This window comes from Anomaloglossus baeobatrachus, chromosome 8, assembly GCF_048569485.1.
Source record: "Anomaloglossus baeobatrachus isolate aAnoBae1 chromosome 8, aAnoBae1.hap1, whole genome shotgun sequence".
NCBI lineage: Eukaryota > Metazoa > Chordata > Amphibia > Anura > Aromobatidae > Anomaloglossus > Anomaloglossus baeobatrachus.
Window position 1 is genome coordinate 153,009,225 of NC_134360.1, and position 23,312 is coordinate 153,032,536.

General features: G+C 44.5%; 1 protein-coding gene across 2 annotated transcripts in view; it reads left to right on the plus strand.

The window, feature by feature from the left end:
* The first annotated feature begins 253 nt into the window (after positions 1-253).
* Positions 254-23,312, plus strand: part of LOC142249982 (complement factor H-like) — a 375,145-nt gene continuing 352,086 nt past the window's right edge. For both annotated transcript variants that reach the window (XM_075322036.1, XM_075322037.1), the window contains exons 1-2: positions 254-591; positions 21,556-21,738. In XM_075322036.1, the coding sequence (XP_075178151.1) occupies positions 519-591; positions 21,556-21,738 (256 nt within the window). In that variant the 5' untranslated portion in view covers positions 254-518. The remainder of the gene's footprint in view (positions 592-21,555; positions 21,739-23,312) is intronic.

Genomic DNA, 23,312 nt, shown 5'->3' on the forward strand with positions numbered 1-23,312 from the left:
ACACTCCCTTATGTCATGGAGATTTTTCAACATGATCTGGAGATCCCCATTTTGGAAACAATATATTTACCATGTGAGGTCCTATGGGAATACTACCATGATGTTTCCCCACTAGGCTGTAGAGCTCATGTCAGCGACAACATTATTAGAGGAAGAGAGAACCTTGCCCTCCGAAATCTGAGAACTGTTAATGATTGTATGCTTTGTCCCGCTATCTGGGGAGGAAGGTCTTTCATGTCAGTGTTTGGCAATATTTCGATTCCTGCTAAACCTAGTTTTTGTGTACATGTACATTTCCATAGAGTACAACTGAAATATAACCTTTGCTTAAACATTAAGCAACAGAAATGTGAGTAGGTTATTTACTTTTCTGGTCTTTAAATATTAGTAACCGGATAGGTTCAGCAGATCCAGTAAGGAACAAGGACATTTATTTAGCAGTAAATGCTTCACTTTCGTGTGTTCAGCCCTATAGAGAAAAGCACTAGACATAACCGCTCTACTTCGCGTATCTGAAGATGTCTGGATTAGGATTCCTTATTTTGTTTCTATCTGCAGTTTCTTCTCATGCAGCTCCAAAGCCGGAGAATGGTAAGACATAAGTTACATTCTTCTGGATTACGCCTCATTCACACATATCTTTAGATGAACAGGATACAAGTAAATAAATGTGGTTTTACACGCCATTTTACTTTGACTGCTCCTTCAGTTTTGATGTTGTTTGAGCCAAAATCCCTTTTAATTCCATATGTGGTTTTGGCTCAGAAACCTGTATGAATAAATGTCTTATGTCAGGGGTTTCTCTAAAGACATTGAAAATATATGTGTGTGAAATGATCCTTCATTTATCTTTTATACTTTCATCACTTTACAATCATGATAGTAGTATTTGTTTAAAACAAAAAAATCAACAATATGTTGTTGGAAGTCGGACACCCGACACCTCTACTGATCAGCCGTTATGTGCTCTGGCTTCCATGATGTAGGTGCTTTTAATGCAACTGCAAAGTGCAGGTCTATTGAATGCATAACTGCTGCTGCCAGGTTCTTGCCTAATAACTTCTATTTTGTGAAAAGACTTAAGGGTGCTTTACACGCTGCGACATCGCTAGCGATGTCGAGCGCGATAGCACCCGCCCCCGTTGTATGTGTGACATTTGGTGATCGTTGCCGTAGCTAACATTATCGCTACGGCAGCGTCACACGCACATACCTGGTCAGCGACGTCGCTGTAACCGCCGAACAATCCCTCCTTCAAGGGGGAGGTGCGTTCGGCGTCACAGCGACGTCACCGTGATGTCACTAAGCGGCCGTCCAATAGAAGCGGAGGGGCGGAGATGAGCGGGACGTAACATCCCGCCCACCTCCTTCCTTCCGCATTGCCAGTGGACGCAGGCAAGGAGATGATTGTCGTTCCTGGGGTGTCACACATAACGATGTATGGTGCCGCAGGAACGACAACCAACATCGTACCTGCAGCAGCAATGATATTAAGGAAAGGAGCGACGTGTCAACGATCACCGTTTTTGGACGATTTTTGATCGTCGCTCCTTGGTGTCACACGCTGCGATGTCGCTACCGGCGCCGGATGTGCGTCACTAACAACGTGACCCCGACGATATATTGGTAGCGATGTCGCAGCGTGTAAAGCACCCCTTAGGCTGTGTGTGTTGCCTAAAGCTGCATGTATTTCCTTCTCCCAGCAAAGTCTATGAGAACTCAGAAATGCTGTGCACACACTGCTTTTTTTTCCTTGCAGTTTTTGATGTACAAAAAAAACTGCAGTATGTCGATTGTTTTGTGCATTTTTATCTTACATTTTGTAGCCCTTCCAGCCATTGATTTTAAGGAAAAAAAATTCAGCCACAAGGTGCATTTTTAGGTGACAACAAAAAGTGCAGCATGCCCTTATTCTGCATTACCCATCAACAGCAGTCGCTAGACATTTAATGGAGCTGTGTTCCGCAGCTCTGTTCAAAGATTCCGTCTGGCGTCTGCCAGAGCAAATAACAACCAATTGGTGGGGGTGCCGATCTGATATTGAATACCAATCTTTTGGAGAGGTCATCAATATGATGTAGGCAGTCAAACCCTTTAAGACTACAGAAACCTGCCCTGTAGGAATCTAGCTAAAAGGAATTGTACCAAGATTTAAAGTTTTTACTATCCATTAGACTCAAGAAAACTTCTTGACTGGACTGCTGGGGTCTAAGCAATGGAACCACCTCTGATTTTAAGAACGATGCTTTGAAAACCCACTTCTGAATAGAACAGAGGATGACCATGTTCACCCATTCTCAATGTATCCTCCATGGATTGCAGGAATCAGATGAGGCTTTTTTTCTCCAGATGGGTGGGAGTTCCAGCAATCAGACTCTAGCTATCAATAAGTTATCTCCTTTTCTATAGACAAGAGGTAAATTATTAATTTGATACAGCTCATTTAAGATGGGGGACCTCAGCAGTGCACCAGGGTTGCTACCAACATTGCATCATAGCTGTACAAAATGTTTGACAACAGTGACAGGAAAAGTATTACAAGCTGAACAGTATAAATGATTTATTTAGGAGTGATATCTAAATACCTTTCCAAAGTTTACAAAACAAATTTAAAGGAAAATATATTAAGATACTTAAAATACTAGAAATAAGGGAACAATATAATGAAAACCTAAAAAGTAACCTACTGATAGACAAATCAAACCTAAAATTACTTTTTTCAATCTCAATAACAATATAATATGGGCTACTAAACAGTTATACATAAAATTACTATTACTTAAGCCAGCTTTACACGCTGCAATATATCTTACAATATGTCGGCGGGGTCACGTCGTAAGTGACGCACATCCGGCATCATAAGGTACATTGCAGTGTGTGACAGGTACGTGCGATTGCGATTGAACGTTAAAACGTTCATCGCATACACATCGTACCTTTCTCTAGAATTGCATGTCAGATTGTTCATCATACCCGGGGTAGCACACATTGCAGTGTGTGACACCCCGGGAACGATGAACAGATCTTACCTGCGTCCTGCAGCTCCCGGCCAGCAATGCGGAAGGAAGGAGGTGGGCGGGATATTTACTTCCCGCTCAGCTCCGCCCCTCCGCTTCTATTGGCCGGCTGCCACGTGACGTCGATGTGACGCCGAACGTCCCTCCCACTCCAGGAAGTGGACGTTCGCCGCCCACAGCGAGGTCGTATGGAAGGTAAGTACGTGTGACGGGAGTTAATCGTTTGTGCGGCACGTTGAACAAATTGAACGTGCCACACATACGATGGGGGCGTTGCAAATCGCATACGATATCGTATGCAAAATTGCAACGTTTAAAGCAGGCTTAACTCAATAACTATTGAATCTTCACTAAAACTAACAATATGAACATTTGAGAAAAGGTCTTCAACACTTTTTTAATCGAGACCAATGGTCAAAAACCAATGAGATAGTACCACCTGTGCAACTCAACAAGAGACACTTTTTGAAATCATTTCTAGTAGGAGTACATTACTCCGGTGAAAGGCAACAAAATGTACCCAAGTCTATGGAATTAACTATAATAATAATGAATACATTTTAATAATAATTTTATTTCTATAGCGCAAACATATTCTTCACGACTTTACAATTCAGAGGGGACATGAACAAATGGGAGGAATGATCACGGTCGCAGGGGTCACCACCATGACTGGGCCCGAGGGTGAGGGAGCCTGTCAACGTCAGCCCCTGCTTTAGCTGGATGAGTGTCTGATGGCGAACATACAGCTAAAATGCATCAAAGCGCGGACACCTGTCTGGTCCCTGCACTACAATATAATGTGCAAGCTTAACAGTGACCCGCAGTTGACTTTGGCTTCTTGATGACTGAGGGCAGCGGAAGACATTGACATCATGTGTGGCTATAGCATAGACGCCTATGTCAGCTGCCAGCCACTGCACACTGGCTACATAGCAGGACGCCACGCGACATGGGAGTCAGTGAGGGTGAGTACAATTTTTTTCTTACCTTACAGACAGAATATATCAGGAAGAGGACATATTTACCAGGATGGGGACATATATACTACAAGGGGAACATATAAACCAAGATAGGGACATAAATTCCAGGAGGGGCACAGGATGGGGACATATATACCTGGAGGGACACAGAAAGAGGTAATATATTGCAGTAAAGGGGCATATTTACCAGGAGGGGGACATATAAACCAGGATTGGGGACATATAAACCAGAAGGGTACACAATCATGGGGAAGACTTCTAACTTGACAGGTGTCCAGAATACAGTCATTGACACAATCCACAAGGAGGATAAGCCACAAAAGGTTATTGCTAAAGGTTATTGCTAAAGAAGCTGGCTGTTCACAGAGAGCTGTATCCAAGCATGTTAATGAAATTTGAGTGAAAGGAAATAGTCTGATAGAAAAAGGTGCACAAGCAACCGGGATAATCACTGCCTTGATAGTATTGTTAAGAAAAGGCCATTCAAAAATTTGGGGGAGTTCCCAAAGGAGTGGATTGCTGGAGTCAGTGCTTCAAGAGACCCCACCACAAACAGATGTATCCAGGACATAGGTTACAACTGTCGCATTCATTGTATCAAACCACTCATGACCAATAGACAGCACCAGAAGATTCTTACCTGGGTCAAGGAGAAAAAGAACTGGACTGTTGCTCAGTGGTCCAGAGTGTTGTTTTCAGATGAAAGTAAATTTTGCATTTCATTTGGAAATCAAGGTCCCAGAGTCTAGAGGAAGAGTGGAGAGGCCACAATTCAAGCTGCTGAGGTCTAGTATGAAGGTTCCACAATCAGTGATGCTTCCCTCTGCCGACAAGCTTTTTGGGGATGGAAATTTCATTTTCCAGCAGGACTTGGCACCTGCCCACAACCCCAAAAGTATCAATATCTGGTTTATTAACTACAGTATCACTGTGCTTGATTGGCCAGTAAACTCACCTGACCTAAACCCCATAGAGAATCTATGGGGTATTGTCAATACAAAAATGAGAGACACCAGACCCAGCAATGCAGACAAGCTGAAAGCTATGTGCGCATGTTGTGTACTGTCACTGCAGAAATTTCTGCAGCGATTTGAACAGCACACGTGCGCTTCAAATCACTGCAGAAAGAGTCCGTAATAAAAAAAAAGCCAATTTCATGCGCTCTGACTGCAGCCCCTCCCATAGACAGAGCGCGAGCTGCATGCAGAGCGCAGGAAAGAAGTGACATGTCACTTCTTAGAACGTGCGCTACGGGCAGCAGCCGAGGCGCTGCGCTCTAAGACGCCACGTGCGCACGTCTCCTGCATAATCTTCATAGATTATGCTGGGGACGCAGAACGTATGCAGTTACACTGTGGTGCAGATCGCAGCGTAACTGCATGTAAATACGCAACGTGCGCACATAGCCGAAGGCTGCTATCAAAGCAACCTGGGCTTCAATAACACCTTAGCAGTGTCACAGGCTGATCGCCTCCATGCCGCATTGATACAGTAATTCATGCAAAAGGAGCCCCGACCAAGTATTGAGTGCATTTACTGTACAGACTTTTCAGTAGGCCAGCATTTTTGAGTTAAAAATCATTTTTTCAGTTAGTCTTATAAAATATTCTCGTTTTCTGAGACTGTTGGGTTTTCATTGGCTGTAAGCCGTAATATTCAACATTAACAGAAATAAACACTTGAAATAGATCACTTTGTGTGTAATGACTCTATATAATGTACAGTGCCTACAAGTAGTATTCAACCCCCTGCAGATTTAGCAGGTTTGATAAGATGCAAATAAGTTAGAGCCTGCAAACTTCAAACAAGAGCAGGATTTATTAACAGATGCATAAATCTTACAAACCAACAAGTTATGTTGCTCAGTTAAATTTTAATAAATTTTCAACATAAAAGTGTGGGTCAATTATTATTCAACCCCTAGTTTTAATATTTTGTGGAATAACCCTTGTTTGCAATTACAGCTAATAATCGTCTTTTATAAGACCTGATCAGGCTGGCACAGGTCTCTGGAGTTATCTTGGCCCACTCCTCCATGCAGATCTTCTCCGAGTTATCTAGGTTCTTTGGATGTCTCATGTGGACTTTAATCTTGAGCTCCTTCCACAAGTTTTCAATTAGGTTAAGATCAGGAGACTGACTAGGCCACTGCAACACCTTGATTTTTTCCCTCTTGAACCTTGGTTTTCTTGGCTGTGTGCTTTGGGTCGTTGTCTTGTTGGAAGATGAAATGACGACCCATCTTAAGATCCTTGATGGAGGAGCGGAGGTTCTTGGCCAAAATCTCTAGGTAGGCCATGCTATCCATCTTCCCATGGATGCGGACCAGATGGCCAGGCCCCTTGCCTGAGAAACAGGCCCACAGCATGATGCTAACACCACCATGCTTGACTGTAGGGATGGTATTCTTGGGGTCGTATGCAGTGCCATCCAGTCTCCAAACGTCACGTGTGTGGTTGGCACCAAAGATCTCGATCTTGGTCTCATCAGACCAGAGAACCTTGAACCAGTCTGTCTCAGAGTCCTCCAAGTGATCATGAGCAAACTGTAGACGAGCCTTGACATGACGCTTTGAAAGTAAAGGTACCTTACGGGCTCGTCTGGAACGGAGACCATTGCGGTGGAGTACGTTACTTATGGTATTGACTTAAACCAATGTCCCCACTGCCATGAGATTTTCCCGGAGCTCCTTCCTTGTTGTTCTTGGGTTAGCCTTGACTCTTCGGACAAGCCTGGCTTGGGCACGGGTGGAAACTTTCAAAGGCTGTCCAGGCTGTGGTAGGCTAACAGTAGTTCCATAAGCCTTCCACTTCTGGATGATGCTCCCAACAGTGGAGACAGGTAGGCCCAACTCCTTGGAAAGGGTTTTGTACCCCTTGCCAGCCTTGTGACCCTCCACGATCTTGTCTCTGATGGCCTTGGAATGCTCCTTTGTCTTTCCCATGTTGACCAAGTTTGAGTGCTGCTCACAAGTTTGGGGAGGGTCTTAATTAGTCAGAAAAGGCTGGAAAAATAGATAATTAATCCAACATGTGAAGCTCATTGTTCTTTGTGCCTGAAATACTTCTTAATACTTTAGGGGAACCAAACAGAATTCTGGTGGATTGAGGGGTTGAATAATAAATGACCCTCTGAATAAACTTTTCAAAATTTAAAAAAAAAAAAAAAAAAGAAATAACATTCTTTTTTGCTGCAGTGCATTTCACACTTCCAGGCTGATCTACAGTCCAAATGTCACAATGCCAAGTTAATTCCGAATGTGTAAACCTGCTAAATCTGCAGGGGGTTGAATACTACTTGTAGGCACTGTATGTGTTTCCCTTTTAGTATTGAATAACTGAAATAAATTAAGTTTTTGATGATATTAAAATTTATTGAGAAGCACTTGTATTGTCTATGCCAGGATACGGCCCAGGAAGTGAACATATTTAGCAGCATGGGCATATATATACCAGGATAGGGCCTAAAATGGAAACATATATACTAGGGTGATGCCTAGAATGGAGGTACATACTTATCAAGATGGGGGACATATTTACCTGGATGTGGAACATATTTACCAGGATGAGAACATATATAACAGAATGGGAGACATATATGTCAGGATGGGGTAAATATATTCCAGGATGGGGGACATATTTACCAGGATAGGGGGTGCATATATACCGATATGGGGAACATACAGTATATTCCAGGATTGGGGACATATTTATCATTATACCCTAAAATCTGATCTGTTTTTTAGCTACTGCTTCACATTGAGTGATGCTGCTTAGCTTACTTGTAACCAGAATACACAAATCCTTTTCCTGTTCTGTATTCCTGAGGTAAGCCCGCTTTACACGCTACAATATATCTTACGATGTGTCGGCGGGGTCACGTCATAAGTGACGCACATCCGGCATCGTAAGGTACATTGTAGTGAGTAACAGCTACATGCGATTGTGATTGAACGGTAAAACGTTCATTGCATACACGTCATTCATTTCCTAAAAATTGAACATCAGATTGTTCATCGTACCCGGGGTAGCACACATCACAGTGTGTGACACCCCGGGAACGATGAACAGATCTTACCTACGTCCTGCGGCTCCCGCCGGCAATGCGGAAGGAAGGAGGTGGGCGGGATGTTTACGTCCCACTCATCTCCGCTCCTCCGCTTCTATTTGCCGACTGCCGCGTGACGTCGATGTGACGCCGAACGTCCCTCCCACTCCAAGAAGTGGATGTTCGCTGCCCACATCGAGGTCGTATGGACGGGTAAGTACGTGTGACGGGGGGGTTATTCGTTTGTGCGACACGTTCTACAAATTGAATGTGCCGCACATACGATGGGGGCGGGTACGATCGCATACGATATCGTATGCGAAATTGCAAGGTGTAAAGCAGGCTTAAATGTCCATTTAATGCATATGTACCAATTGGATTACTCTATCCTAGGTGCATTACTTTACATTATTCAACGTTAAACCTAATTTGTCAAGTGTTTGCACATTCAGACTTCTTATCCGGATCGTTTTGCAATATTTTACTATCAAGGTCAGCTCTTTATATCCTACATAGTTTGGTATCGTCAGCAAGACTGACACTTTACTCTTAATCCCATCCACAAGGTCAATAATAAAGATATTAAAAAGGGACGTCCTAGCACAGATCCTTGCGGTTCCACATTGTTGACGATAGCCCATTTACAGAATGTGCCATTTACGGTGACTTTTTGTTTCCTATTTTTTAGCCAATTCCTTACCCATCTGCATATAGTTTCCCATAGTATTTGTTTTTGGACCTTCATTATAAGGCTGTTATTTGGTACAGTATCAAATGCCTTTGCAAAGTCCAGATAAATCACAAGAGCCATATTACCAATATCCAGATTTGCATTTACTTCCTCATAGAATCCCAACATGTTAGTTGGACCCTACTTATCTTTCATGAATCCATGCTGGATGTAAGTTATTATGGTATGTTATTCTCTGCAATATATTTGTGCATGTGATCTCTTAAAATGCCCTCAAAATCTTTGTACACTACTGATGACAGATTAGCCGAATGGTAGTTGCCTTGATTCACCTTCTTACCTTTCTTAACCGCTTTGCGATTAAGGATATACCCGTATGTCACTCCTTGGTCATATAGCGGTAATCATCGCCGGCTGCTGCGGTGAGCCGGTGGTGATCCCTGCACGTGTCTGCTTATTTGAACAGTAGATATGTGGGGCTATCAGGTGTGGATAGACCCACCCGCACCTGCTTGCCACTAACATGGCACTGTCAAAATGGTACAGAGCGATTTAAATGGCTTTGGAGGGGAACGCGCACCCCCCCGCCATCGGAGGCACCGTGATGCGATCACGGGGAGCTGATGGTTGTAATGGTAGCGATGGGTCATGTGATGATGTATTTCCTGTCAGAGCTGACAGAGCGCCGACTCTGATAGGAATGCTGCATTTCTGCTCATCAGAGCTGTGGAGCTCTGATCAACAGAAATGCACAAGCGATCAGACTGGTGATCTATAAAGTCCCCTAGGGGGACTAGTAAAATAAATAAAACATAGTTTTAAAAAATATAAAAGCCTTAAAGTTCAAATCACGCCCCATTGAAAATAGAACAGTTAAAAAAAATATACGCCTATTTGGTACAAATATACAACATAAACCAAGTTTCAGAATTTGAGTATAAAAGCTTATATATTTATTAGTCAGATAAAAATCAATTACTAAAATAAAAAATGAAAAGACTTACAATAGTGCTCAAGGTATTAGCCGGACCACGCTACTTCTACACGTGTTTCGTGCTCACTTCCGCTCATGCCTTTTAACCCCTTAAATTGCGCTGTTAATGTGTGACAATGCCATTAGATTGCACTAAAACTTTACTTACAGGCCGATACCGGAGGTCACGTGATATGATCACGTGGATCCAGTGGTTGTCATGGTAGCACAGGGTCATGTGATGACTCCTGTAGCTCACATGACTCAGGTCCTGCAAGATAAAAAAATCACTGATCTCGGGGAGACCAGCCAGAGAAAACACTGCCGGCAGCCAGCAAAGGCGCTCAACACAGTTAAATCCTAGGTGCATTGCCCCCTGAGAAGTATGCAAATCAAAAAAGGTCCGTGGAGCCTCTGTTAGGAGATTCGACACAGAAAATAGCCAGATATCCCTCCGGGAAGGACCTAGCCAAGGAGTGGCTCTTTTTAGGAGACCACCATAACCACCATATTAAGTGGCCCTTTTAGTCAATATCCAACTCTTTGACAAGTTTAAAGATATGGCAGGGGAAATACCAAGACCAGGTATCCATCAACAGACAGCTGTTTCGGGGTTTTGCCCCTCATCAGTGTGGAGTAGGATTCTGGCTAGGTGGGAGCAATGCCTAGTAGACCAGCAAGACAAAACAATCACTGATCTCGGGGAGACCAGCCAGAGAAAACACTGCCGGCAGCCAGCAAACACGCTCAACACAGTGAAATCTTAGGTGCATTGCATACTTCCCAGGATGAAATGCACCTAGGATATCACTGTGTTGAGCGCCTTTGCTGTTACATCTAAAAGTTACGTCTCTCAGAAGAAAAATGGCGAAAAAACCTTGAAAGCGCAAAATCAGCCGATCGTGAAGGGGTTAATATCTCAACCTTTTATTGGTATTCTATAATTGTCTTGTTATCTTTTAAGGGGCAGATATAATTTGTTTTTTTTCTTTTTGGCATTGATGTATTCATCAATTTATGGGGGATTTATTTTAATGTCATTGGTAATTTATTTTTCAGTAACTAAAGCCTGCTTTACACCTTGCAATTAAGCATACGATATTGTATGCGAACGTACCCGCCCCCATCGTATGTGCGGCACGTTCAATTTGTTGAACGTGTCGCATAAACGAATAACCCCCCCGTCACACGTACTTACCTGTCCATACGACCTCGATGTGGGCGGTGAACATCTACTTCCTGGAGTGGGAGGGACGTTCGGCGTCACATCGACATCACGCGGCAGCCGGCCAATAGAAGCGGAGGGGCGAAGATGAGCGGGACGTAAACATCCCACCCACCTCCTTCCTTCCGCATTGCCGGCCGGAGCCGCAGGACGTAGGTAAGATCTGTTCATCGTTCCCGGGGTGTCACACACTGTGATGTGTGCTACCACGGGTACGATGAACAACCTGACGTTCAATTTTTAGGAAATGAACGACGTGCATGCGATGAACGCTTTACCGTTCAATCGCAATCGCACGTAGCTGTTACATGCTACAATGTAACTTACAATGCCGGATGTGCGTCACTTACGATGTGACCCTGCCGACACATCGTAAGATATATTGTAGCGTGTAAAGCGCCCTTAACTTTACTAGCTTGATTTTCTTTTTTACATTTCCTATTGAGAATTTGCACTCCTGACATGCTAATTCTGTATTCTTGTCCTTCAAGATTTTGAATGCCTTTATTTTTGCCTTGTTATATAGCCTGCTTTACACTTTACGATCCAGCATACGATATCGTATGCGATTGTAACCGCCCCCATCGTATGTGCGGCACGTTCAATTTGTTGAATGTGCCGCACAAACGATTAACCCCCGTCACACGTACTTACCCGTCCATACGACCTCGATGTGGGTAGCGAACGTCCACTTCCTGGAGTGGGAGGGATGTTCGGCGTCACAGCGACGTCACGCGACAGTTGGCCAATAGAAGCGGAGGGGCAGAGCTGAGTGGGACGTAAACATCCCGCCCACCTTCTTCCTTCTGCATTGCTGGCCAGGAGCCGCAGGACGTAGGCAAGATCTGTTCATCGTTCCCGGGGTGTCACACACTGCGATGTTTGCTACCCCGGGTACGATGAACAACCTGACGTTCAATTTTTAGGAAATAAACGATGTGCGTGCGATGAACGTATTACCGTTCAATCACAATCGAACGTACCTGTCACACACTGCAATGTACCTTACGATGCCGGATGTGCATCACTTACGACGTGACCCCGCCGACACATTGTAAGATACATTGCAGCGTTTAAAGCGGGCTTTTGTGCGATCTTATTTATCCATAGTGGTTTCTTTTTATTCCTGGACATTTTATTACCAGAGGGTATACGTTTTCCACACGACTCTGGTAGTACACCGTGTGCAGAATTATTAGGCAAGTTGTATTTTAGAGGATTTTTTTTATTATTGATCAACAACTATGTTCTCAATCAACCCAAAAGACTCATAAATATCAAAGCTTAATATTTTTGGAAGTTGGAGTGGTGTTTTTTTTAGATTTGGCTATCTTAGGAGGATATCTGTTTGTGCAGGTAACTATTACCATGCAGACTTATTAGACAACTTAATAAAAACTAAATATGTTCCCATCTCACTTGTTTATTTTCACCAGGTAAACCAATATAACTGCACAAATGTTAGAAATAAACATTTCTGACATGCAAAAACAAAACCCCAAAAAATTAGTAACCAATATTGCCACCTTTCTTTATGATGACCCTGAACAGCCTACCATCCATAGATTCTGTCAGTTGCTTGATCTGTTTAGATCAACATTGCATGCAGCAGCCACCACATCCTCCCAGACACTGTTCCGAGAGGTGTATGGTTTTCCCTTCCTGTAGATCTCATATTTTATGAGGGACTACAGACTCTCTATGGGGTTCAGATCAGGTGAACAAGGATGCCATGTCATTATTTTTTCATCTTTTAGACCTTTACTGGCCAGCCATGCTGTGGAGTAGTTGGATGAATGTGATGGAACATTGTTCTGCATGAAAATCATGTTTTTCATGAACGATACCGACTTCTTCCTGTACCACTGCTTGAAGACGTTGTCTTCCAGAAACTGGCAGTAGGTCTGGGAGTTGAGCATCACTACATCCTCAACCCGAAAAGGTCCCACAAGTTCATCTTTGATGATACCAGCCAATACCAGTACCCCACCTCCACCTTGGTGGCATCTGAGTCGGAGTGGATCTCTCTGCCCTTTACTGATCGAGCCTCTGGCCCATCCATCTGGCCCATCAAGAGTCACTCTCATTTCATCAGTCCATAAAACCTTTGAAAAAATCAGTCTTAAGATATTTCTTGGCCCAGTCTTGATGTTTTACCTTATGTTTCTTGTTCAAAGGTGGTCATTTTTCAGCCTTCCTTACCTTGGCCATGTCCCTGAGTATGGCACACGTTGTGCTTTTTGATACTTCAGTAACGTTGCAGCTCTGAAATATGGCCAAACTGTTGGCAAATGGCATCTTGGCAGCTTCACGCTTGATTTTCCTCAATTCATGGGCAGTTATTTTGCGCCTTTATTGCCCAACACGCTTCTTGCGACCCTTTTGGCTATTTGCCACGAAACGCTTGATTATTTGGTGATCATGCTTCAAAGGTTTGGCTATTTCAAGACTGCTGCATCCCTCTGCAAGACATCTCACAATTTTTTACTTTTCAGAGCCCGTCAAATCTCTCTTCTGACCCATTTTGCCAAAGGTAAGGAAGTTCCTTAAAAATTAAGCACACCTTAAATAGGGTATTGATGTCATTACACCACACTCCTCCTCATTACAGAGATGCACATCACCCGATTTACTTAATTGGTAGTTGGCTCTCAAGCCTATACAGCTTGGAGTAGGACAACATGTGTAAAAAGTATCATGGGATCAAAATACTCATTTGCCTAATAAATCTGCACACAGTGTATATCCTTAAACATGTTCCATTTATGATAACTCAAGACACCTAAGGCTCACACCAGGCTTTCACCTGATCCTCTGATGGTGAGGGTGGATTTTGTTGCAGGCAGAAACCAGGTGCCAGGTTTGGCCAATATGGAATGATGCAGCAGCAGCGGCTAGTACAGCAGGTTTGGCCAGTATGGAACAATGCAACAAGTGGGACCAATACTATGAAACAGACAGGTGTAAGTAACAAAGCTGTAGCACATAGATAAAGGACATGAACAATTAGCAATGCATCTCTAGGATTAGACCCCGTTGCCCAGGCACCTCCCATAAGGAGAAGGTGCATTAAATAACTGGTGCCTCTCAACCATAGGTTGAGAGGCACTTCCAGATTAGGACATACTGTCTATTTAAGACGCAATTTGCATGCGCCCTAAGGGGCACTTTGCACACTACAACATCGCAGGTGCGATGTCGGAGGGGTCATGTCGAAAGTGACGCACTTTCGGCGTCGCACTCGACATCGTAGTGTGTAAATCCTAGATGATACGATTAACGAGCGCAAAATCGTCGTAATCGTATCCTCGGTGTAGTGTCAGGGAATTCCATAATTACGCTGCTGTGACAGGTACGATGTTGTTCCTCGTTCCTGCGGCAGCACACATCGCTGTGTGTGAAGCCGCAGGAGCGAGGAACATCTCCTACCTGTGTCCTGCAGCTCACGCCGGCTATGCGGAAGGACAGAGGTGGGCGGGATGTTTACGCCCCGCTCATCTCCACCCCTCCGCTTCTGTTGGCAGTCTGCCGTGTGACGTCGCTATGACACCGCACGACCCGCCCCCTTAATAAGGAGGCGGGTCGCTGACCAGATCGACGTCGCAAGGCAGGTGAGTCCATGTGAAGCTGCCGTAGCGATAATGTTCGCTACGGCTGCTATCACAAGATATCGCTGCTGCGACGGGGCAGGGACTATCGTGCTTGGCATCGCAAGCATCAGCTTGCGATATCGTTGTGTGCAAAGTGCCCCTAAGTGTAAGCCCATGAGACTGAAGACTTATGTAGCATGCGCAGGCCCTGAGAGCTGGCACCAGGAAGTAGGGACAGAGAAACCACCGGCTGGGAGGGTGCTGGCAGCCGCACTGGAGGAGTGGGGAAAGACAGTGCATCCTGGCAACTCATTCTATTTCCAGGGCCGCTCATTTACTTTCATGCATATGCACTGCTTCCCCCACCCACCCGCAGTCCTGGCGTCTGTGATTGATTACAGTTAGACAGTGTTTGACAGCATGTCTGGCTGCTTGCAGTCACAGACCCTGTATGCGGGTTACGCTAGTTTGGTGTAAAAATAAATAAATAGTTGTAGGGTCTCCCCATATTATGATACTCAGCACAGATAAAGCATATGGCTACAGGTTGTAGCCCCCAGCCATATGCTTATCTTAGCTGTGTATGAAAATAAGAGGAACCACATGTAGCTTTTTTTTTAATTAAATACATGATTTTTAAAAAATGCAGTGTGGTCCCTCCCAATACTGATACCCAGCCAAGATAAGAAGCCCAGCTAGAATTCTCAGGCTGGGGAGACTCATGCTTATTGGGTTCCCCCAGTCTTAAAATAGCAGCTTGCAGCTGCCCAGGTTTGTGACAATCTCGACACTTTACCGGACTCATCCCGATTGCCCTGGTGCAGTGGCAGTTGGGGTAATAAGGGGTTAATAAGAGCCAACAACTCCAAGTAAGCCATAGGTTAGTAATGGAGAGGGTCTATAAGACTACCCATTGTTAATCTGTAATTGAAAAGAAATAAACACAAACAAGGAAAAAATCCTTTATTTGAAATGAAATACAAAAAAACACTCTATTTTACCAGTTTATTAACCCCCAAAACACTCAGGTCTGATGTAATCCACATGAGGTCCCATGATGATTCCAGCCATGCTACCTCTGAAGGCACAGCATGTGGTCATAGATCATGACCGCCCGCTATGAGCTTTTGGCATAGACTGAACTGAGCAATCAGTGGTGACATCACTCAGGTTATTTGCGGTTACAGCTGGAAGTTCCCACGATCGCAGGTAACTTGAACTCAGGTGACCTTACTAAACTCAATTCACAGGCCTGCAGCTCCTGGCAGAAAACTGCTGTTTTTTTTGACAAAAGATACAGATTTGGTGCTAAAATTTTTACACCATATTTCTGCACCCAATTTACACCTCCTTGCAAAAAAAAATCACATCACTACCTCATATAGTATGCAGTTTTGATGTGTTTTTTTGCCAGGAGGTGTAGATTGGGTGCAGAAATATGATGTTAAAATGTCATCACCAAATTTGCATCTTTTGGCCCAAAAATGCAAATAAATTGTTTTGATGCTGTTTCAGTGTAGTTTTCTTCCAGGTGGTTCTAATTTGGTGCCGAAATGTCTGCACCAGAATTCAGCATCAAATTTGCACGTTCTGGCAGAAAAATGCAACAAAACTGTGTGAAAACCTTTTTTTGTATTTTTGGGCCATGAGATGCAAATTTGTTGATGACATTTTTACAATTTATTCCTGCACACAATCTACACCTTCTGACAAAATACCGACTCATACCACATGCAGTAGTGATGTGGTTTTTTGCCAGGAGATGTAGATTGGGTGCACGAATATGTTATTGAAATTTCAGCACCAATTCTGCATCTCTTAGCAATAAATTGTGGTTTTCTGTCAGGAGATGCAGGTCTGAGGTGAGGTCACTAAGTTTATGGAGGTCACCTGAGGTCAGATTACCTGCAATCACAGGTGGCAGACCATGAGAACCTCCAGCTGTCACCGCAAATAGCCTGAGTGACATCACCACTCAACACTGTGGCTCAGTCTCTGCCTGAAGATCATGGCAGAGAGTCATGTGCTATGCCCACTCGTTGTCACTTCAGATGTAGCAAAGCTGGAATCGTCGTGGAACCTCGTGTGGATTACATCAGACCTGGGTGTTTTGGGAGTTAATAAATTGGTGGAAGTTATTTTTCAAATAAAAGATTTTTTGGTGTTTGTGTTTATTTCTTTTCACTTACAGATTAGTAATGGGGGGTCTTATAGACACCTCCTATCACTAATCTAAGGCTCAGTGGCAGCTGTGATCTGCCATTAATCCCTTATTATCCCAATTGCCTTGGGTAAAGTTCCACGATTGTCACATTTAATGCAGCATAGGTAAAGATGGTTGACCTCGGGGAGATCAACATCAAACACCGCGGAGACACCATCACATGTTTCTCAAAAAATGTAATTCTGGTGTTATGATTTTGTTCTTATTCTGGTGTTTACAGATAGGATTAATTTATTTTATATTTCGATAGACCGGACCATTACAAATGCAGCAATATCAAATGTGTATTTTTATTTTATTTTATTTTATTGTTTTGTTTTTAATGGGGCAAAATGAAGGTATTTTAACATTTGTGGGTTTTTTCATATTTTTAAAAACTTTTCATTATTTTTATCATTCCACTTAGGTCATCAGATCGCTTGTGCTATGTATAGCAATGCATCAGCTTTTCTATGAATAGTGAAAATCACAATCTTCTATGAACGCCAACTATACACCAACTTTCACAGAAGTATTGTAATGACAGGCAGGGGGATCATCAGCAGATACCTGGCTGTCACAGAAACTCATCGCCATGTTATGAGCTCACCGATGGACGGGTGCAATGATGCACCCCTCTGCTTGTGCAGATTGAAGGGGTTTCCCACTAACAAAGTTAATTTTAAAGGGAATTTAAATGAATACATCTTGGAATAATGATAATTTCCACAATTGGATGTGTTTAAAAAAGAAATGTTCCTGTGCTGAGATAATCTTATATATGTGTCCCTGCTGTGTACTGTGTAATGGTGTCTGACCATACAGCGACATGGTCTGATCATACCACATCTCCAAGGCCAGGAATAAGGCAAAATAGTAAATACATTACAGCCCAGGATCATAGATTGTTTTGTGAGGTAAAACATTTCCTTGCTTTTTAAAAATGTTTTACTACAAAAAAGATTTATATGCGATACTGTGATTTACTGTTTGTATACTTTTTTCTTCCATCCCGGCCCAGAAGATGTTTCTTCATATGGTCAGAAACAGCCATTACACAGTACATAGCAGGGACACATATATAAGATTATCTCAGCATAAGAACATTTTTTTAAACACTATATTATTCTATGTTCTATTAATTAAAATTAACTTTGTTCATGAGAAAACCCCTTTAATGCTACTGACAGAGATTGACAAAGGCATTTACATGTTGACAGTTGCTGGCTGAGTTCATCTTCACTCATGGCTGTTAAAGGCACATATGGCTGATTAAATCAGGCATTATCCATCTGAAAAGATGCAGGCTCGGCCTGTAAGCCCGCATCAATGTCAGGGACATGACCTTTGACGTACATGTACATCAAAGGTCATGGAGGGGTTAAAGGGTACCTATATGTCCATAAATATTTTCAGGATAAGCTGTCCTGTGTGTAAATAAAGAGAAACACTATCTCTGTTTTTTTTACCATTTTACCATTTTTACCAGTTTTACAAGCTACTGTATCTTTTGCAATTCACTGTGAGTTGGTTGGGAAGAGACGAGGTCTCCCATAAACAGCACACCAAACAAAGAGGTATCCCTGTGCTTCATTCCTTAGCACACAGACAGAAGCAGCAGAGTTATGAACAAAATTCTATAGCATTAATGGTCATAGTAGATGTGACTCTAGCTCTGTTGTGAGATAAAGGACTTGTTAGAAAACTCAGTGTGAGCTTTCTATGCTCGCTCTTCTTGTTTTCTATTGTATAGCTTCTCCATCCTCGCTTCACTTTAAGGCTGGGGCCACACGGGGATTACTGCGATCCCTTTGCATGACACTCGGCTCACGCTGGCAGTACAGCAGAGCCGAGTGTCATGCGAGTGTCCCTGCAACTGAGGTCCGATTGTGCAAGCGGACCTCAGCTATGGGTGGTGGGCTGGCACTGAGGAGGCATCAGACAGCAGCTGCCGAACTACAAGGCTCAGCATCCTCTTTCCAGGACTGTATGCAGGATTTTTTTGCCCCCCCCCAAAAAAAAATGACCTGGGCTTCGCCATATTTTTGTATGCTAGCCGGGTACAGCAGGCAGGTACGGGCTGCCCCCAACCCCCAGCCGCCTATTTGTACCCGGCTGGGAACCAAAAATATAGGGAAGTCCTTTTTTTTATCACATGACACAGCAGCTGATTGTTTAAACGGCTTTTATACAATCAGCTGATTGATCAGTGCAAAAAAAAAACCACACACTTTTGTGCAGTGTTGGACTGGCTACTGGAGGAATCTCCAGTAATGCCAGGCCTGGATTCAGGTACCTGCATTGCACTCCGGAGCTCTCACCTGAGCTCCAGACTGCAGCCTGGACTGCACAGCAAGCGAGTGTGGCGCCCTGGACAAGCCAGGTCGTCACAGGTACTACACCATCACACCCTACACCCCGGCTAGGCACACCGAAGCCAGACACAAATCCTTGTTGCCTCCCTCCAGGGGCTGATGTCCACACCAGGGGGTGGAGCCAGGCGGTTGGCCCCACCCGCCGAGGAGTTCACAGTCCTGGAGGCGGGAAAAGGACGGAGAGTGAAGTTTGGAGTTCAAGGAGAGGAGAGTAGTAGAGAGTTGAGAGAGAGAAGAAGTGAAGCAGACTGACGGTGTCCGGGTAGTGGCCCAGGCACAAACAGCAAGGTTGGCGGACGGTGGTGACCGTCTGCAGGAGAGGCTAATTGGAGCAAACCGTAAGGACCGTGGATGGGCGGTGGCCCGGCGGTACCGGATCGGAGAGCAAAGAGAAGCCAGCACCATTCAGCAGGGCTTACGGACCCCGACCAGGCTTGGAGTCGCCGTAAAACCGGTCATATCCGTTAGCGAAGGGAACCTCCGGGGTTTCCCAGCAGACAAGACCCGATTGAAGGCAACAGCTCACACCGTAGAGGGAAACACAGTCACTGCTACGGCTACAGTTCCCAGGGCCAGCGCCTGCGGGCAAAAGGGGCTCCTTCAGCACCCATCTAAGCTGGGGAGCGGGTTACCAGTGGGAAGCCATTGGGACCGTAACACAACACAGGTGCAGGGAAAGGCAGTCACCATCAACCTGCCGGGAGGAGAACAACCGCAGCCGCCTGTGGACCCGTCCATCCAGCCGTTTGTTTGACCAGAGACTCTGTGTAAATTACTGGCTGAGTGAGTACCACCGTGCTGTGCGGCACAGCGCTGCCCCCGCGACCCTGCACCTCACCAGGCCCCGTAACCCGCCTGCTATCCCCAAACCCTCACCGGGGCCCCGGGACAACCAATCCCCCTACCCACGGAGGGGAGGACCAACATCCAAGCTGCTCCCTGTCATCGCTCCCGGGATCCCCGTCCAGAGCAGCGGTGGTGTCACAACTTCATCACAACCGTGGGTGGCGTCACGGACAATATCCCTAAACCCCACACCAATTCTCCCACCCTTTCACTCACGGGCGAGGAGCGCCGCTCAAGTCCCCGGGATTCGGCCCACCGCTCGAGCCACCGACTGAGCAGCAGCAGCAGCAGTGCCGGACCCGAGCGTGGTGAGCGCAGCGTCATCCTCCTCCCCGCCCGCGACACGAGCGCCGAGTGACTGATTTCCCGGCACTTTCACGGTTCAGTTCATAACAGCTGCAGACATCCCGGGCTAATCTCCGGTGCTCTCACCTGAACTCCAGAGATCACCCTGGCCTGTCTAAAGCTGTCATAAACTGACTGCAAGCACTGGAGAATCAGTCATTCGGCTCTCGCTTGCTGTACAGTCTAGGCTGATGCATCAGTGCAAAAAAAACAAACCAAAAAAAACCCAAAAAAACAACTACACACGTCCGTGCTGACTCCCGTCCAACCGCTGCAGGTGCTGCCAGCAATCAGCTGATGAAGTCTCCTGACAGCATCAGCTGATAGCCGGCTGGGCGGTAAAAGGCGGCGTCACTGCGAGACTTTTGATCAGCTGATGCATCAGGTGACCGCATCAGGTGATCACCGCCAGGTCCTCACCGCCAGGTCCTGCAGCTATCGTACATGCCTGGGAGCCAGAACACATCCTGAGAAGGGGTGGCGGTACCGGGAAGAGGAGCTGGGAGCGGACATGGCACCGGGAGTCTGCAGACAGGTGAGCATGACCTTTTTCTACTGTTCACTTTTGATTTAGCAGCTGCCTCCACCTCTCGCACAGGAGCAGACATGGCACCGGGCAGGAAATGGAAGCAGCGGTGGCGGTACCGGGAGGATTCACGCTTCTGTCTTTACTAACAGAAGGAATCCTCTTCCTGTACATGTCACTTTTCTACCCACCCCTTGCGTTTATAGCTGTGTTTTTAGTCATAAAAACGCACTAAAACGCAGCTATATTTGCAATTTGCAATTTTCATTGCGTTTTTGAACATCTCATTGAACTCAATGGGTTGAAAACGCAGTGAAAAACGCAAAAATAATTGACAAGCTGCATTTTTGTGGGCACCACAAAAACGCAGCTAAAAAAACGCCGTGTGCAGACAGCAAAAATGAAAACTCATAGACTTTGCTGGGGAAGCAAAGTCATGCAGTTTTCTGAGCAAAAACGCACCCGAAAAACACGCAAAAACGCTGCGAAAAACGCAATGTGTGAACTTACCCTTGAGCTGTTTTTCCAGAGTGGATGATCAGTGCATTAAACATGGGAAAGGAGAGAAATGAGTAGTGAAAGAACCAGATTGCTCTGATAAAATACATTACACAGCTTATTATATTGTCCTGTACTATTGATTTATGCAAAATTTTTGGCAGGTATAATTCCTTTTTAAAATATAAATCCTAACAGAGTTTTATATTTATACATTTATTTTTTTCTTATGTTAGATTACTGTCAACGGCCTGGGAGTATAAAAGAAGCTCAATTACAAGGTGAATGGAATGAAGAAACATACCCACCTGCTACAGTAGCAAATTATGCCTGCCTTCCAGGATATGCCCAGGATGGACTCATTAAAATGGCATGTATTGAAGGCACTTGGTGGCAAATTGCTAAAGGCCAATGTAAAGGTAATTTATACCTTAGCTTTCACATTTTGTTTTAATTTTTGGGTGATGAAAGCAAGTGAAAAAGAAACAATGCCCCAAGATGGCAAGATGACTCCAACACCATTGTTAGTACTAAGTAGGTCTGAGTAAAGAATGTATAAGCAAAGGACACAATATGGGGAACTATTAGTGATGGGTGAATGCTAAAATATTTGGGTTCGGACTATTTGTCTTGAATATTTTGTACTATTCATGTATTTGTCACAAATAACGAATCTAATGCAAGTCAATGGGAAACTTGAATAATTTTCCAGCAGACCCTCTCAGGATTTCTGGAGGGGCTGAAATGGATGGAAAAGTGCTGAAATTGAATGCGAACTGCAAGAGGAAGATGCCTGGATGCATCTCTGAAACACAGGTCACCTCTGGGAACAATGTTGTCTGCGTATTACGCCACTTTGATGTGTGAGCCCCTGCCTATTTATGATATCCAGCACAGGTAAAGTAAACAGCTGTTGGCTTTAGCACCCAGCTGTGTGTTTATCTTAGCTGTTTATCAAAAATAGAGGCTCCCCCATGACAATTGTTTTTTATAATTATTTAAATAAATAAAAAAAATTGACATGAGCTCCTGCCCAATTTTGATATCTAGCCAAGATAAAGCAGACAGCTGAGGACTGGTATTCTAAGGCTGTGAAGGTCCATGGTTATTGTGGTGTGGCGGCAATTGGGATATAATATGGGGTTGATGCCAGCTTTAATTTGTCAAGAATCACAGCTGCTATCAAGCCCTGCTATCTAGAAGACTCCCCATTACCAACCCTATAAGTAACAAGAAAAAAAGCACACATGAAAATCCTTTATTTGAAATAATTTTATCATTTTAAAAACACACATCCTCTTTCATTAATTTAACCGCCAAAACACCTGCACAGGTCTGATGTAATCCATACAACATCCCACGACGATCCTGGATCTGGTACATCCAGAAGCTGCAGTGATGGAAAACGTGACCGATTACTACAGCTCCTGGGACACACTGAGGGAAGAGGAAGACAAAGCTCTGTGACAAGTGGTGATGTCAGTCAGGTCACCTGAGACCACAGCTGAGTTTCCAAGGTACCAAGTATGACAATCAGTGAACCTGCTGCTGCACTGCTGTATTGCGGGACACGACAGCACAATAGTCTGGCACTCTTGCAGTCAGGTCACTTGAGTTCATACTGCCCTCAGTGAACTCAGATGAACCTACTGCCATAGTGCTGTGCAGCCATTTTGAACAATGACGATGAGCCGAGGAAAGTGCCACAATTAGTGCATCTAATGAATGTGCCACTTGTGGGGCGGCTGTGTGCTGCTATTTTTAGACTGGGAAGGGCCCCCATAACCATGGACCTTCCCAGCCTGAAAATACCAGTCTACAGCTGTCTGCTTTATCTGTGCTGGTTATTACAAATAGTCAGGGGACTACATGTCAATTTTTTGATTGGCAAGCGCAGTAATGCCAGTAGCAAAAATGGTCAAGGCATTACTGTGGTTGGCAGGCAATCCACGCATGTTCAATGGTTAAAAATCAGGCGTCAAACATGCGGGGA